Below are 18,732 nucleotides of genomic sequence, written 5' to 3'. Positions count from 1 at the left end.
TAACGGCCTTCTCTGTGGAGGAGCTACTTTCTACCCCAGTTTCACCTGTCGCGGAGGAATAGCAGTAAAGATTCTAGATTGGACAGGCCGAGGGTGCTGTTATTTGATGCTCTCGACTTGCCACTGGCCATTCCGGCAAACTACATTTAGAGATCTACTGGTTAATCTCAATATATTCTGTGAAATCTCAATTGGAGCCCCTGACCTGTATACCACTGCCTATTATAGCAGGAACTGATGTTCAGGATTATGATCTTGAGAATTAGTTTTATACTAATAAGTACTACACGTACTTAGCATAATGGACATTAGATGCTGCCTCCTTTCCTAACACTTGCATTCTCCTCATATTTACCTGTTTTAAGTAACAGTAAGGAGAGGTATCTGTGATCAGTCATGTCACTGGATTAGCCACATATACAAGCTAGCATGGATTAACCTTAAATCAAGGTGGCCTACTCTGCTATTTCCTGACTCACTTCACCCTTTCTGACAAAATCCTTCAAGAACCAATTTCTTAGATATACTGACTAGTACGGTTTTTATTTGACGGTAGGGGCAAGTTTGCAGCTGGGAATGTGATTTATTTATTTATTCTTTCATACAAGTAATATTGTATGAGTATCTACTCTATGCCTGGCACTGTGTTGGTTTCTGGGGATACATTGGTGAATAAGACACCTACATCCCCTGATCTCTTAAAGCTCATTTTTTAATGGGGAAGATTAAAAAAAAGCAAGTGATAAATTAGTAATTAAGGTAACTAAGATAATAAGTAAATAAGGCAATTCTAGAGTATTAAGTGCTATTAAGAAAAAGGACTGTGTATCGCAGTAGAGAATACTAGTGAAGGGACCCATGTTATTTAGGATGATTGGAGAAGAGGTGACTTTTAAGTTGAGACTGAGGCTGAGAAAGACATAGCCATGTAAGGAACAGGGGAAGAGCATTCTGGGCAAAGGGAAGTCCATGTGCAAAGTAGCTAAGGCCTGAAAGAAGACCAGTATCACCAAAGCACGCGAGCAAAGGTGGGAGAGGCATGAAATACATTTGCAGGGATAGAAGATCATATAGGTCCTTTAGACTACAACAGGAGTTTAGATTTTCAGATTTGCTTATAGTGTAACTATAAGCCACTGAAGGGTTGTAAGCAGGGGAATGAAATAATTCAATTTCTTCCTAAAATGATTATTTTGGCTACTGTGTAGAACATGGAATGGATGCAAGAAAGAGTTTAAGTATGGAGATCAGTTAGGAAGCTACTACAGACAGTAGAAAACAGGACTGAGCTCAAGTCATGGCAGAAAAGGAGATGGATTTGAGATAAGATATGAAATACATCCTTAAAACTGAGACAGAGGGAAAGGAAGGCATCAAGAACGACTCTTAGGTTTCTAGCTTGAGGTATAGGGTGCTTCATGTTCCACGCATTGTGTGATATAGATGGATCATGTGGTAGGGAACATTTTTAGAACCGTAAGTATGGGGCAAAGGGTGCAGACAACACAAGCAGACATGCAGGTTCCTAGAACCCACCGATCTATTACCCTTTTGAGAAAAATCACCTCACCTCCAGCATTGCTGAGGGGGTCAGCTAATACTTTTTGTCCCTGTAAATCAACCCTTACTACTAATTGAATCAAGGTGAGGGCATGTGGCCCAAGGGCAAACAACTTATGGTTCTCCCAGTGTCCTACTTACGAACGGCTTACCAGTGTTCTCTTTCAGGAGCCATAATGAAAGCAAAGAAAGACCAGGAAGCTGACTGTAAAGTAGGAAGAAGCCGGCATGTGACATAGCTGCGTAACAGTAATGTGTAAGCACTGGGGTGAAGATCCACGAATATCTGTTGGGGGGTCTCTAGAATGATTTCAATCTAGAATCACCATCTGGCTCCACTCTCAGTGAAAACTTGTCCAGTTGTGGCTCCTGTTTGAGATTCCTTTTACAATAGGTAACATGTAATGAATCCTTACTACCGTGTTTCCCAGAAAATAAGAGCTAACTGGAAAATAAGCCGTAGCATGATTTTTCAGGATTCTTGTAATATAAAATAATCCCTAATGCATCTTTTGGAGCAAAAATTAATACAAGACCCGGTCTTATTTTCGGGGAAATACGGTAGGGTGGTTTTTATATTACAAGCATCCTGAAAAATCAAGCTAGGGCTTATTTTCCGGTTAGGTCTTATTTTCGGGGAAACACGGTACGTGAGTGTCAGGCATTGTGCTTTACAAACATATTTCATTTATCTTTCATAAGAATCGAAATGAGGTAGGTACTCATTATCCTCGTTTTTACTGATAAGGAAACTGAAACTTAGAGATGGTAATTAAGTAACTTGTCCATCGTCCCACAACTAGCTAAAGACATTTCCAGGACGCAGACCCACGTGTTTTGATCCACTGTCTTAACCACTATGTTATAATGTTTCCCTTAATGCTTGTGTGCTTCCTTACAAAAAAAAAAAAATTTCTTATCCTAATCTAGAAGAAATAGGTTTCTGTTCCTTTTGACCAAAGGAGTCAGATGAAACAGTGCTTTCAAGCCAAAGTATGGCTGCCTCACTATGTGTTACTTTGCCTTCCGTGCCTACCGCTCCCTCACGTAGTTGTCATTCTTAAGAAAATGGAATAGATCAAAATGAATTACTGTATTGTGGGGATTTTGAAATGCACATATAAAAAAACAGGATGATCTATTATAATCATAAATCCATATCCTTTCTTTTACCTCTGACTCTCTTTGAATACTTTAATACAGAATAAAGATCCAAATACAACTGAGAAAAACCAATTTCCTCCTCCACCTTCTGAAAAATTAAAAGAAAGAGGTCTGGTGGTGCCCCATTATGTCACAGAGTTTTACAACCTACTACTGCATGGCTTAAGGATTTAACTCAGGGTAGAATTTGGCTTACATGGCATTTCAAAGGCAAAGAACCACCCCTCTGGGCCCCCCATCTTTCACTGTCCTTTTTTACAGAGTCTGTTACTTCTAGGCTTTAGAATTGGTTATCCCTCAGATATCATCATTTTTAATAGTCATTGAAGCAGGCGGGGGCAGTGGTGAAAGAAGGCACGTGAAGTTTTCTGTAAGGCACTGAGTAAAGAAATAATTGTCGATACGAGGAGAAGACTAATTTTAATATGATGGTCAAACTTATGTTTACTACATTTTCAGTTTTATGCTCATCAGCCTAGGTGAGTGATTTCTTTTCTCAACGGTGATGTTTTTCTACCCATTTGCAAGAGGGCAGATATTGTTTATATGAATACCTTTTGTCAAGTTCAATAGCTAATTCAGTTTCTGTAGAAGGTAAGCAACCCTTAGTCTTACCCTCGTCTTTTGCACAGATGTGCATCAACTTTTATCTTTAAGATGACAGCTAACTTAGAGCAGATCAGAGTATTTTAGATTCTTCTTTAGTAAAGGAAGGTATTTAGACACAAGGATGGCACTGATACCTTTAGGTGTCTAGGTCATGTTGTGGTACAAAAATATTTAAGTCTAATAAAGATGTGAACCAGGTATGTTTCTACAAAGACATGTGTTTTAAATATTTTATAATTGCTTTACTATTTCCTTAAAAATTGATTTTGCAGAAAAAGCATGTAGTTCTGATGGTATGAGCACAAGATCACTGTCTCTTTACATTGTGTTCCAGTGTTAGCCTAATTACTAGAGTGAGAGAAAGTCTGAAAAACCTTTAGCCATTAAATTCATACAGTATTTAACAAATGACAACCTTGAAATCTTGCTCTACCTGAAAGGACCATTAAAAATGCTTGACTATTATTACTACAGGAAATTTTTAACAAAAGCTAATTAAGCGACAAAACTCCCAAGAGGTTAACAGATTTTAGGGGCTAAATTTCTGGTACTTCTAATTATCCTCTGATGGCTTTACTTAGTACTTCACAGCCATGACAGATGACAATGAAAAACTGCAGTGAAATTCATCCACCCTGACACTGTGCTAACCACCGGCTTCTCCTTCTCCAAGTAAAATCAATACTCTGTTTGAGTAAACACGTTTACAGCTTTATTAGGATGACTTGCTTGTTCTGTAACAGCTACTTGAAGCTGTGGTAACAAATTGACTCAACTCAGTTAAACCTAGAGAGCTGGGTAAGAGGCCCATCGATAAGGCTGTTATAAAAATAAACTGCAGGAGATCAGAAAGCTGAAGCAAACAGTCTGGTAAATGTCAATATTTTCCCTTACAGAGGATGACAAAAACAGTGAGATCATGTGAAAAGTCTTTTTTTCTTCTCTTAAAAATGTTTCTTGTTTCAACTGGATAAAGCATTTCTACTTGGTGTGCACAGCTCTTCTGAATGAAATTTTTGCTTCCTAATTCCCATGCGTATCTGCAACAGGAAGCTGATGTACGTACTTGGTATATTCCCTGCCATTTCAGATTCTTTAGTTTCCTTCATAAGTTAGAGACCTACCTCGGTCTTCACTGACTTTATAAAACGATTATTCAAGTTATCTGGAAAAACTGTGGTGGTTCAGTCTCAGCTTCTATTGATGAAACAAAATTGCTGTCATCTACATTTGAGAGGTCATTTCAATGCAGGGTCACTCTTGCTATAATATCTGTGAGATCTGATGTTGGACCTTCCATATTTATGCATTTTACCAGAGCAAACAGTGTTAGCTTTTAGATGGGCTGCACAACCTCCTGACTGGTGGTAGTATATAAAAATGCCTGCTACCTATTAGGAGCAAGCCCCAACAGTGGCTATAGTTCTATCCAATAAGAACACATATACCCTCTTTTAGATGTTCACAGGTCGCTCAAAGAACTAACATCTGGCAGGAAATTCCCACTTCAATTTGGCTAGCTTAGACTACCCAGATGTGACAAAGTAATGGTTTCCCCCTGCTGAAAAGTTCTCAGATGTAAACTTTTTCTTTTTTTCATTTTCTATGTAGTCTAGTTAGTAAATTTTTGTTTTGTTTTGCTTTGACTTCACATTGACTACCAACCTGTCATGAACTCCAATAACAACTTGTGACCTATATGTTAAACAACAGAGATTTTTCTGGAAAAAGGAAATCAACAAACATTAAATTTGGAAATAACTTAAAAAGCTGCCATGCCTGCCAGGGTAAGGTCTGACCTAGCAGGTATTTGCATAATGAAAACCAAAGCCTAAGTGGTGTCAGATGGTGCCGTGACTGACATGGACAGGAAGTCAATTTGGAGCAAAGGTTCTTCCACAATAGCTCTGCACAACACACCCTCTCACACAAAGTCAGCAATTGAGTTATACTATATAATATATAGGCAAGTGGTCAGCGCTATACCTATGAGGATAACTTATTTCCTCTTTCTGGTGGTTAAAAATGGAAACCTGTCAAATTCTATTAACATGGTGTGGGCCATTGCATTTTAACTTTAAAAAAGCAAAAGCCAAAAAAAAAAAAAAGCGAAAAAAAGAAAAGAAACTTTTAAATGCCCCCAATTCAGGAGAGAAGCTCCTGAAGAGTACCACTAAGCAGTATGTTTTATTTTACTCATATAGATATGGTGCCCTTCCACCCTAGCTCCTATCAAAATACTGCTTTAAAGATCATTCCTCCGCACGGAACAAAAATGAACAAGATCAGGTTAGAATTTGAATTTGAAACCTAACGTGTGATCTCTTGATGTGGTTCCCAAAATAAAATTTTAGCATATGCTTCTGTTTATTGTTCAAGTCAAACATCTTGGATACCCACATGCCAAGAAAAACTACATCAAAGGCTTCTATCCATTTGGGATATTGACTCTTGACCTGTATATTTCCAAGAGACCTATATAACAGATTGCTTAACTGACAACTTTCATTGGGTTATGAACATGTGTAATTACTGGATCATGAATTAATGAATCAGGTGATCTGACTTCTAGTATTGCATATTTACCAATAGCTCCCTTTCTTTGGGCCTCACTTTCCTCATCCATCAAATGGGGATTTTTGAACAGAACATGGTTTTCACACCTAACATCAATTCATTCCAGGGAGTTGCTTTATGAGCCACCAAATAAAATGTGGATAGAGCCAAATGGGGATTTGTTTAATCTCATTTCATTCTAATTCAGGTAAGATCTCATTTGAAAGTAGTGTCACTACTGAAAATAGTACAAAAACCTGAAAATGTGATGTTTAAAAATACTCCCTTTTGGTACTAACATTTTAAGCAATATACTAGTTAAAAACAAAAGACTCATCAGGACAAAGTCATAGATGCTGGAATAAGGAAAAGATAGACAGATGCTGGAATAACGAAAAGCTTACTTATGTGAGCTTATTTATGACCTAATTGATTAGCAAGGTAACTAATTTTGGTACTATTTAACTCTATTCAAAAACCTGTGTTTGATCAACTGACAATTTCTTATAGCAGTGTTTCTAAAATTTTAAGAGCATTTGACAACGGAAACTGGTTTTAATTTGCCACCTATTTCATGGGCTAGAAATAAAACATACAAATATTAACTATAAAATGTCAATAATAACTGGATAATTAAATGAAAAATAAAGAGCCTGTCTTCACACCCCACGTTTGGGAACTCATATATCTGAAGTGAGAATAGTTGTGAATTTAGTAATCATGTTGCTAATTTTTGTTTGTTTTATTCAGACCTCAGTTGATAGTAAACAGCCTTACAACATCAGAGGTTACATTTCATACAAAGTTTCATATAGTTTGGAAAGTTGTTTCTAATGAGTTATTTACCAAGGCTAAGAATTCTGCTAGGTCCCAGGGTGGGTCAGGCTATGTATGCATCAGAATTACCAATATGTGATTTCATTTTTAGATTGCATTAATTACAAAGCCAACAAAGACTCACTGTAACAAATTCAAACATCACTGAGACAAAATTTAAAATTCAATACATTTAACTGTATGAAAACTTGCTATATTGCTCCTAAATTTTTTCATTTTGCTATTAATTGACTGATGAAATCTCTATTAGGTCATAGACTGACACGGGTCTAAAGACTAGTGTTTAGAAAACCACTTTGGCTATTTCTCCTCACTTGGAAGGGAAGGGAAGATGATATACACGTACCTAATGGAACACAGTATAACAAAACGATTAGGGGTCAGAGCTCTGGGGTCAAACTTTTGTGTTTGAATCCTGGCTTTCACTGTAACCTTGGGCAAATTACTTAATCTCTCGAAACTCTGCGACCAGAGGAACTGTCCAGCTGAGCCTAGGCCCAGAGGCCAATCCACAGATTTGTGGAGCTGAACAGTTTTTGTTTCAGGTCACTAAAATTTGGGGATGGTCTGTTATGCAGCAAAAGCTAACTGATATATGTTGTATGAATCAGACGGATAGGTAAAAATTGACCAAATCCATTTAGTAATAGCAGCTGGGAACAGTATTGGATTCCAGTTAGTTCCATTTGACTCAGAAATATTCTAGGCCAAGAAACCGATATACATACATTTGTCATGTTGAAATTCTAAGAAAATTAACTTAAGAAACTTTGCTGATGACATTTCTTTTGGCCCTCTGCAACTCAATAAAGTCGTATAAATATCAACATTGTTTTCTTTGGAGTAAACATTTCTCAATTATCTTCAAACATAGGAACTTAAGGTTCATATTTGAGCTTCGAGGTTTGATAACCTACATGGTTCAGATTGTCTCTGTCTTATCCAAATCTCCAGAAGATAAAGTTCTTTGAACTCCATTATCTATTTATAATTGCTTCTAGAAGTAGGCCATCCAGAGTACTAGATCTTTGAGGGAACAGTAATGTTTATGAGGAATTCCAGACTTCACTCTAAAATCCTATATTCCATGTGAGTCAAAGTTATTTCTCTTTATTGTCATGGCTTGAGTATCATCTTTACCTCTTTTAACCAGCATAGCCTTAAATACTCTTAGGCAAGGTCCCTGAATTGTGGTTCTGGTCCAACGTTGGCTTATCTAAATCTCTGGATGTGTAACACCAGAGGAGCATGTCATCAAGAGTCCTTTGAGTGTGCAAGGTGTGAATCTCTATTCCCTTCCTCCCTGCATGAACTTGAGCTGCTGTTTGTGGTGAATTTCATATTCTTAATGACCAAGTCATTATATCATTTGATGGTTTTCAGGAAAACTGCTACTTAGGAGACAGAACATGAAGATGTCCTATTAGAGTTAAAAAACGAAAAGGTGTTGTTGCTGTGGGGTGGGGTAGGAGTGTGTAGCTCATCCTGGTCACCAGTAAGGAAAGCCTCTGCCTACAGTGGGTCATATGAAGGTTTTGGTTTTGGAGTGAAGAAGTGTGAGAAATGATATATTTAACACTCACCATGTTATTTTCTAGTCTTCTGTGTTGGGATAGCAAAGGAAGGAGGTGGTACAGAAAAAAAAAATCACAAGAATTCTGCACCACTTCTTTGCACAGCACAATGAAGCAGCACGTAAGAATGGGAGAGCAAGCTACCAATGTCTGGGAACCAACAAACAAGGTGAGAATAGAAAATATGAGGATAATTTAGAGAATCTCCATGGCGATCAGAAGTAGAGAGAGGTGCTACATGAAAAGGAAGCAAAATCCCTGGTCTGGAAACTTAAATCTTTTTTTTCTTTTTCTTTTTAAACCAAAGTTATTTTCTGAACAAGAATTAGAAAATAAAATTAATGTTCCTTTTATTAGATGGAAATAGAACAATTATTTACACTGTGATTGCTAAGTGGCTTTAAGAATCATTTGCATATTTTAGGTAGTATCTTTTACAGTAATACAGTTTCCCTGCTAAAGTTGTTAAGAGAAATTTGAAAATAAAAACTATTAGAGGCAGCAGTTACTTTACTATCATTCAAAATAAACCATTCTCAGCTATGTATGCTATTAACCACATTTAATGAAGCTTTTTAAATCCTAAAAGTATTGGTCCTTGGTTAAGGTCTCTAGTCTTTTATCTGAGAGTTTTATCTATGTGCCTGGGTATAATCTGTCAAAGGTGTACTCACTTTTAGTCTAAAGATGATTTGTAGGTCTAATCCATATTCCTACGGCTGCCATAAAACATACAACTCAATCATCTTAGATTAACACAGGCTGGTATTGACAGCTTACTGGGAACATATTGATTAGGTCTCCTTTCATGTTATTTGTTATGATTTTTTCCCCCTCGGTTTCATTTACTGGGAAGAGATTTCACTGGGAACAATGACAGTGCCTGTCACAAAATGTTCTCAATGTTTCCATTTGTTACTATGGCAGTGACAAAGAGGGTTCCAAATGAAAAGGCAGACCTGCTGTGACAAAGCACAGCAGGACAACAGGAAGAAATTTTCTCCTGACCTGGGAAATTAGGAAATCACATTTAGAGATTACAGAATTGTCTCCATTTCCAAGGGTACAATCGTAGCACTTGGGCTTTTGAGGAAGAATGTGAAAAGGGTAGTTTCATGAGGGCTGGCTAGTGACAAATAAAGGGCAAATGTTACCAAGTGCTTAAGATCTCCAAATAGAACAAGGAGGTATGCTTGTAGAGGCTGAAGGGATGTGTCACTGTCACTAAACCCTTGAGATGGAACTACAAATTTAATTTATGTACATTTGAGATACTCATTTTAAAATTATATGTGAAAATCTATGATGCAGCCATATATATCTATGTGGCTAATAAGAACACATGGCACTCTGGTACTGAGATCTGTAATTAGCATATGGTAGCTGAAGTGATGCTTTATCCAAGAACTTGAAATTGGGACTGAAATACAGTTATGCAAAGTCACAAAAGACAGAAATACTCGTAAGCTAGCAAAACTTGAAAGTCATAGGAGGAATATATTAACTATCTAAAGATAGAATGTGTCAATCAACAAAGAGATATGTTAATCAGGCAGTAAAGCAAAGAAAAAGAAACTACATAGTAAATGTAAAAGTTGCCATTGTCTCTCCATTCATTTTCAAGGTAGAGGAGTATGCTTCACCAGCTGGAGTATTTCAAATCCTAGCAGAAAGGCTTTCCTTGCTGTGGAGATGGGAGTAGGGGGTTTTAACCAACGGCTTTTTGAGTATTTCCAACTAACAAGACCACCTCTGTTGTAAGATGGATGCATCAGCCTGGTGCTGTTAAACAGTTGATTCATGTAGCTCTGTAGCTGGATTCCATGCTGACCACGCAAGTTTATGACCTGGCTTTCTATATCTCTGTAGTGCAATCAATTCTACTGCTTAGCAAAAAGCTCCGGGTTCAAACTCACTGGGGACTACAGTTCTTCGATTCTCTTCCCTCTTACTTTCTCTTTCTTTTCTGCAATAGTCTTACCTTAGAGTCCTGAGACTCCTGTAAGATAACAAAAGCTCCTGTTCAATAAATGAAGTCATTTATTCAGATAATAGGAAGATTCTCTTTGGCAAAACCAGCTTTTGTTAGTAAGGATGGTCTGTGCTTCTCAGTCCTAATGATGAGATTTCCCTGAAAGTGCAGAGAAGCAGTATAATGCAGTGAAGTAGAACACTGACTCTGGAACCAGACTGACTGGTTTGAAGCTACTTTCTGGCTTATGAGACTCTGGGTGTGCTACCTGACCCCTGTATGTCTCCGTTTTCTCATCAGTAAAATGCAGTTAAAAATAACCTACTTCAAGGAGCTTTTATGAACATTAAAGGAGTTAATATATGTAAAGTGCCTAAGATATTGATTGGCTAATAGGTGCTATATAAATGTCACCTATTGCTATTACTACATAGCTTGACTTACACAGGCAGAATGTGCTGAACATGCTAACGTGAGTATTCCACTGCTAAGGTGACATCAGAGTATTCATTTCATTGAATGACTCAGTCTTTCAAGATCTCATTATCATGGGAACTGATCAGAGTAGGGCTAAAGTGAGAAAAATGGCTACCTAACGGAGGTATTACCAGGAAAGTATTGTGTAGTTTCAACCTGCCTTCCACTTTATTTATACTGATTTTGACAGTATGTAATGAAATCCAGCGTTTGGATCTAGGGTATGATGGAAGTGAAGAAAGTGAGGAAGCTGCCATGTATTACACAATGGGTTGGCAAACTATAGACTGAGGGCCAAATCTAGCCGTTGGCCTGTTTTTTGTACATCCGGAGGGCTAAGAAAGGTTTTCACATTTTCAGAGTGTTGTAAAATATCAAAAACAAAACAAAAAACAAGCAAGCAAGCAAAACAAGAAGAATATGTAATACAACCCATGTATATATATATATGGCTTGCAAAGCCTAAAATATTCACTATCTGGCCCTTTACGAAAAATCTATGGATCCCTCTTCCATACTCTTCCTTTCTACTGACCTCAATGTTCCCCAACAATAAACATATAATGAGGCTATGTAAGTAGAGTGAGAAAACAAAAGAGGCTGAAAATCCAGTAACAAAGAACCCCAATGCTTTGATGAGGCAGTTCATTTATCACCTTAGCTACAATATAAATGGGTAGGTAGCTGTTCCTACTTCAGTATCCTAAGAATGACTTCCTCTTCCGTCTCCCTCAAAAAAGTCTGTATGTTCTTACCTAGTACTAGAAGCTGTACAGACAGTTAGGCGTCTGTAAGGGAATCTGGTGTTGCAGGGCCAGGTAGCTCAGGGCCTGAGCGCCAGAGGTAGTGGCTAATATCTAAGGTATGATGGATATTATGATGGATGGTACACTCACAATGTACCATACTAAATATCAAAGAAATAGAATATTTACTGTTTCATTTTCCTTAAAAAGGCACACAGAGGAAACAAGTTGAAGAGTTTCTATACTAAGATTCTGGTTTAACCAATTTCTAACCAGGAAATCACTAGTGTTTCCTTAACGTATTACAGGATTTGGCCCAATTCTGAATAAGATATTTTTAGCCTACATGGATTTACAGCTCTGAAGCAGTATGGAATAGGAAAAAAGAGCTGCAAAATAATCAATGCTGAAAGCTTTCAGAGCAAAGAAATAAAAGATGCAAGCATAACCGTCAAGTAGAATGTTATCTGTGGTGTGTACTCTTACCAAAGAATAGGGCATGGGGCATGCCCCCAGTCTAATGGTTAACAGCTAATTTAAGACTAAGCAGGAATAGTTTCAAAGAAGGAAATATGAAAAATTTATGTTGGTGAAAATGATTATCAAAATAAACAAACAAATATTTTAAACAATACTAAGTTAGAACCATCACATAATCCCATGATTCAAATCATTTTCCAAGGACAGGAGGACAATAGCTAGCTCCATTGGCCTTTTTTAACTTGTCATCCTTGATGTTATGGGAAATAAACAGGGATCAGGAGGGACTCTTCTCAGTTATCATTCATGAATCTAAAGCTTTCCAGAGATCATAACCCAACTTAACTACACTTAACTGGGAGGTTAGACATATGAAAAGAACCTTTGAACCAGGTTTTAGATCAATCTAAGTCATCAAGCCAAGAAGCTCCTAATTGTCCTGGTTTTGTTTTTGAGTGCTCATTCCAAAAATGATTTAGTCCTTATAAATTGTGCCAGTTCTTACAGAGCCTGAACCAGACAAAAACTTAACCCTTCCTAATACAGTAAACATCCAACTACTGTGTTAGAAACAGATGTTTTAACCAAATGATATAATCCAAAGACGTCATCCTTAGTTATTAGCATACTGTTTAATATTCACCACAACTTGTTTTAAAGAACGTGTTAACATTTAAGCCTGAAGGGTTATGAATATGCTATATACTGTATTTGATGTAGCTTGTTTATGCAATATTCTGAAAGACAATTAATCTTGTGAAAATGACTGGGGTAGAGCATAATAGCAAATTATCTTTAAGCCAAAACCACAGATTTTTCCTGTAGTAAAATACCCTCTTAGTACTCAAAATGATAGAATATGGAAAGAACATTAGGAGTTAATTATTTAAAAGAAGAAATTAAAAGTTATTAAATTCATAAATCTTGTCGAGGTAGTAGAGACAAGGGTTAAAGGAAATGTTTAAATTATAAGTAAGTATAAAATAAATGAGTCTGTACCTCCAACAAATGCATCTCCAGCTCCGTTGGTATCAACAATTTCCTTCTGGTCCTGATCCAAGACAGCAAAAGCGGTGACTTCACTCTCTGCAATTAGAGCCAAAGAAAGGCAGACTGACTTCTCTTTGTAATACTCAATACCCAAATTCACCCCGTAAAGCTGAAGCTCCTACATCATTATTCAAAGAGCGAGACAGAACATGAACTCCATATTCTGTACATGAGCACTTGGGAACAAAGGTGCAAAGTAATGTGTAGGCAATGGTTGTTTGCTCATTTTCAACACACAGATGCTGTAAGTGTTTTGTTAAGAGTTAGACCTAGGCAGTTCACATGTGTGGGGGAAACGACTATTTGTACCTTTTTGAATGGTACAAATACTTATACAGAAACTATGAGCCAAAGGAAATGGTTGTAAGGAGTGGATCATGGATGTCTAATATAAAGTTTCAAGCCTGACTGAAGTGACATCTTGGATACAGCAAAAGAGCTGTACATTAAAAGTATATAAATAATGATTTTTCTTGGGTGTTTCTCTACCAAAAATCAGAAGGGCACAATAAAAATATAACTACTGTTCTGATACTTCACGCCAATGTGAAGGATTACTGAGTTTAGTTGGCTTATTACAAACAACCTAATCTGGTTACTTTTCACTAAGGAGTCACTACTTCCTTTAATGGTTAAGTAACAAAAGGGAAAGCCACAGGGAATGCCTAGGCAGAAGAAAAAGGACAGTGCGATGGCCTCTTGTCTTACAGCAGTCTGGACCAGGCCTTGGTTGTTTTGACTACAGAGTAACCTAACCCAGCACTTTAGACTTGGCACATGACAGTGGAATGGAGTTATTTGTGCTGAAATCTGGCCTACGGGACATCTGCAAAAGATTGGGTAGTGCTTTTTATTGGGGGGCTGGAACTTCTGAAAGCACAAATTTGCATCCCTCCTGGGGACAGATGTGGTCAAAGACTTGTAAACTTCAATCTCACCTAAGATCAAGAGGGAGGGGAAAAGAGTACTTGAGAACCAAAAGGTCTTACTAGAGAACCTAAGAATCTCAAAAAGCATGTTCTGTGGGCCTTCTGCTACCTGCTGCTACTAATGAATACTTTCAACAAGAGAGAAGCACAGAAATGATAATGAAAAAAAAAAGATCCTCCTGGAATTCCAGAAGTGGACTCATTCGCTTAATGATCCCTTTTGACCACATGACTGCAGATACTAAGACTCTAGGCTTAAGAAGCATCTACTTAATCTCTTTAAAATGACTAACTTTCCACACTTTGTAACACCAGAACCGACTTGGCAGTTAACAAGATTTCGATTAATTGGAAGTTAAGGCATAGATATCTAGGATTAAATTTTCTAGGGAGGATGCAGTACCCATTGCTACGCAGGCCAAAAACAAACAAATAAAAAGATGGAAGTAGACTTTATTGGAAATAATTAGGAAAGGGCCACAGTCTGATTTAGGAAAAGATCTGTACCATAAATATTTATAAAGAAATCTGGTTTTACTTCCAAGTACAAGTCTACTATAAAGGGAATTAATAACTATAAACTAAGAAGAAACAGGCACTAAATAAGTAAAACTAGCTAAGTTAATGACATCATTACCATTTATAATAGGGTCACCCTATGTAATAACATGTCTATAAAACATTCTAGGTAATGTAAGAATATAAGAATTAATTACTAGATTACAGATTTGAAAATAATTATATATGAATGGTAAATAAGCCACAATTAGAGATAATTATTTGAGTTCTTTGTCTAAAAAAGTTATTGATTTTTGGCTGAATAAATCTTTATTTATAAATAGTACCTAATTCAGAATGGAAGAGATTATTTTGTACTTTGTTCTTAAGAGTCATGACTTGTTGGTCGTAATTACTGAAAATTCTAAATGAATGCAGTTTTACTACATTTTTCCCCCCCTGGATATATGGATCCTTGAGATGCTTTATTCTTATGTATCTTATGAAGTTCAGTTTCCTAAAACGTAAAGTAGAATTATTTTCCACCTTTTGTACTTGATACACATAAATATATAAAAATATCAAGACTGCAAAAGAGCTGTCATAAGTCAGTATAGACATATTCCAGTCTGTATTATCTTTCATATCTACAGCTATAGTATGAGAATTCCTTTCAATATAATGACCCTGAACATTTACAAGATCCTAAAATGTGTTCTAAATCATTGAAAAAGGATTCAATAATGTGCAATTATATTTAAGTTCAATTATATTTTTGGTACATTCTGATTTTTTTTGAAATGTGATGACCCAAACTGGTTTACAGAGCTATTAAAAAACAAAAACAAGGATCAAATGTATGGTGATGGAAGGAGAACTGATTCTGGATGGTGAACACACAATGGGATTTATAGATGGTGTAATACAGAATTGTACACCTGAAATATATTTTACTAACAAATGTCACCCCAATAAATTAAAAAAACAAAACCAAACAAACAAAAAAAAACAAAACCTACACAACTAACTAAACAGTATTCACGAGCATGACTATTCCCTAGCCTTCTAGATAATTTACTGTACGAATGTATGAACTACCTCACTAAATCTTAAGACACACTTACAGGCATGGGCCAATGAGGCCCAAGACACTCAAATGACTCGCAGTGGTACCTAGTTTGCTTAGGTGTGAAGTGGGTCTGGAGGAGTTGTGGGAACAAGTAACAAAAAGAGTTTTCTGCCTCAGTTGTAGAAAAATGATACTGTTCGTTTTGATGAAATAATTCTACTTAAGAGATTAAGATAAGACAGAGCCATTGTTTCTCATTTCTTCCCAAATGTTTTGTAAAGTGAGAAGGAAAAGGATTGGGAACCATTATTATTCCTATTTTCCAGGTTTCTATGACACCACAAAATCATGAACTTCTCCAAACGGATAGAAAACAAACACTAACAATTCAGATGATATCAGATTTGTTTGGTATTATTTATTAGATACGTAAGCCCTTCAGGGTATCTTCATCCAGAACAATGGAATTTAGCTTACTTACAGTAAAATTCAAACATTCTCTGGACAGTTTATACAAACAAATAATTTCCTCTTCACGTTATTATGACATAAAATTTACTACCTAATCACTTCGGAGGCCAGTCTGCCTAGAATCAAAACATCATCACGCATCTATAATGTTAAGTAAACTATAGCAGAGATGGTTACTTCATAAAAATGACACGTCTAACTGAAAAACAATAAATTCAGTCACTCAATGCCAAACAACTAAATTAAATGTTTCTGTAGCCTTATGGCTACTAAATTCACTATATATTTTAGCACTGTGGACACACAACCTTATGGTAACTAATATCCTTAGAAAACTTTGTTGAAGGTATTTTAAAATGCCATGTGTTGTCACTGTTTTATTGATGCCACTGCCCAACTGTAGAGAAGATGTAACTGAAGAAGATATATAGCAGGTGAGAGGCAGATAGGCAGCTGTTTTTCAAGGTGGACTGTAATCACCACCTCTGCTGGCCTCTGACTAAGCATCTCCAGGCATGGAAAAGACAGAAACGTGATGGTAGACACTTCACCAGAAAGAAAAAGCATGACCAGGTAAAACCCAGAACTCTTAAGGTTCTTTAAAGAAGCTGCTATACCTTGGCCATTCCTTATACTGAGGTAATTTGCAGAGCACTAATGTTTTTGTTTTATATTAACCTTTTTCTTTGGAGATCATTTTAAATTAACAGAAAAGTCTGAAGAAAAATATAGAGAACTCCCATATAGCATTTATCCAGATTTACCAGTTTTTAACAATTCCCCACAATTTATCATTCCTCCCATATATATACATATATACACATATATATGTATATATATATATATATATATATATATATATATATATATATATATATACACACACACACACACATTCTTTCAAGCCATTTGAGTATAAATTGCATATATTATGCCCTTGGCTCCTTAATAATTCAGTGTGTATTTCCCAAGAACAAAGATATTCTTTCAGGTAACCATGGTATAGTTTATATATTAGAAAACAATATTGTTATTTTATCTAATCTATACTCCATATTCCAATTTTGCTAATTGGCCTAATGTCTTCTATAGCAATTTTGTTCATCCCATACAGGATTCAGTCCAGAATCAAATTTTTTTTTTCAGAATCAAATATTGTTTTTAGTTGTGCTTGTTTGAATTCAATTTAACCTTTTGAATAGATAATATATACACACAGTGCAAAAAAAATGAAAAGGCATGCTATACAAAAACTTCTTCTCACCCCTTATCATCCATTCATTCAGTTTCTAGTCCTACTATTTTCCAATCTGGTTATCACTGTTATTGCTTTCCTGTATAACCATCCAGAATTTCTCTGTGTAAATAAAAGCAAAACACATTCTTACTTTTGTCCTTTTTTTTTCGTTTTTAAGAAAAACAAAAATCAAAACAAAAAATGTATCATAGTATGCAAGCTGCACTGGACCACGTTTTTTTACTTGGAGATCTTACTATGTTGGCAAACAGAGAATGTCCCTTTTTCTCTTTTTTTATTGCTGCATGGTAGTTCACTGTATACATATACTACAATTTATTTAAGTAGTCCTGTACTGATGGACTTTTAGATTGTTTTCAGTCTTGTTATCATAAGCAATGTTGCAAACTACTAATGCTTTTATTTTAAATAGACCCCAAATCTATTTACTTTACTCAATAGCCAAGTCAATATGTAAGTCCTGCATTATATAGGGAACTGACACAAGGAAACTAAGTTGTTATACAAATAGCATGAAACACACCAATGTCAAATAAGAGGGGAAAACAAGAGAATCTAGGAAATGCTTTTCTTTTCACTAGGAGACACATACTAGGATATGAGCAAAGACGCCCTGCTCAGACTGGCTTAATAAACAGGGTAACGAAACAAATGACAAATTCTGCTAATAATAGAGATTTATAGAACAATCCTAATTAACAAGGACTTTTGGGGAATGAAGAGCTCTAGGTTAATTTAATTTTTTGGTTAACTAAAGAAAAAGCAGAAAGTCTTTTCAGTTGGAAATTTTTCTAAATGTATTAATATAATATAATAATATACCATGACATCCCTGCTTTAATTAGTTTAGTTTATTGAACTGAATGAATTTTTCTTTGATAATAGAGAATCCTACAGCACACTTAATGTCATTATTCTGAACATCAATTCTTATTGTAGTTCCAAAGGCATAAGTGCACTCATGAAAGGCAGGATAAATGGAATGGTAGGAAGTACACTGGATTAGGACTCAAAAGACTCATGATTTTAGTCTGGTTTTGGCTCAGCTACTTTATTCAACAAATACTTATTAAGAGCTTATCGTGTGTCAGGCTCTCTATTAGAACTGGAGTACAGATGTGAATAGGACAATCAAAACCCAGCTCTCGGGGGACCTACAGTCTAGTGAGGAGAGACAATGTACAAGTAACAAAAAAATGAGGAAGATAATTTGAGATAATAAATGCCACAAAGAAAATAAACTAGGATGACATGAAGATTATTCTGGAAGTCTTACAGAGAATGGACTGAATGGTGGGGATTGGGAGTAAAGTCAATGATACTATTTACCAAGAGACCTTGTGTAAGTCCCAGGGTCATTTAAACTCAGTGTTATTACTTAGAAAATGAGGGTAACACTTGCCATAGCTATTTCCTGGGGAAGAGAGTTAATTTAGATGGGAGTGACTTCCTCACTGAGGAGGGGATGTTTGAATTGAGACT

The 18,732-nt window shown here is 36.2% G+C and overlaps 1 protein-coding gene across 6 annotated transcripts in view; it reads right to left on the bottom strand.

The window, feature by feature from the left end:
• The window catches only part of ADK (adenosine kinase), a 458,470-nt gene that overhangs the window by 20,732 nt on the left and 419,006 nt on the right, over positions 1-18,732 (bottom strand). For all 6 annotated transcript variants that reach the window (XM_081073615.1, XM_081073620.1, XM_081073618.1 and 3 more), the window contains one exon: positions 12,975-13,061. In XM_081073615.1, the coding sequence (XP_080929741.1) occupies positions 12,975-13,061 (87 nt within the window). The remainder of the gene's footprint in view (positions 1-12,974; positions 13,062-18,732) is intronic.

Source organism: Rhinolophus hipposideros, assembly GCF_964194185.1.
Source record: "Rhinolophus hipposideros genome assembly, chromosome: 15".
Taxonomy (NCBI): Eukaryota; Metazoa; Chordata; class Mammalia; order Chiroptera; family Rhinolophidae; genus Rhinolophus; species Rhinolophus hipposideros.
This window is presented reverse-complemented; position numbering and strand designations above follow the sequence as displayed.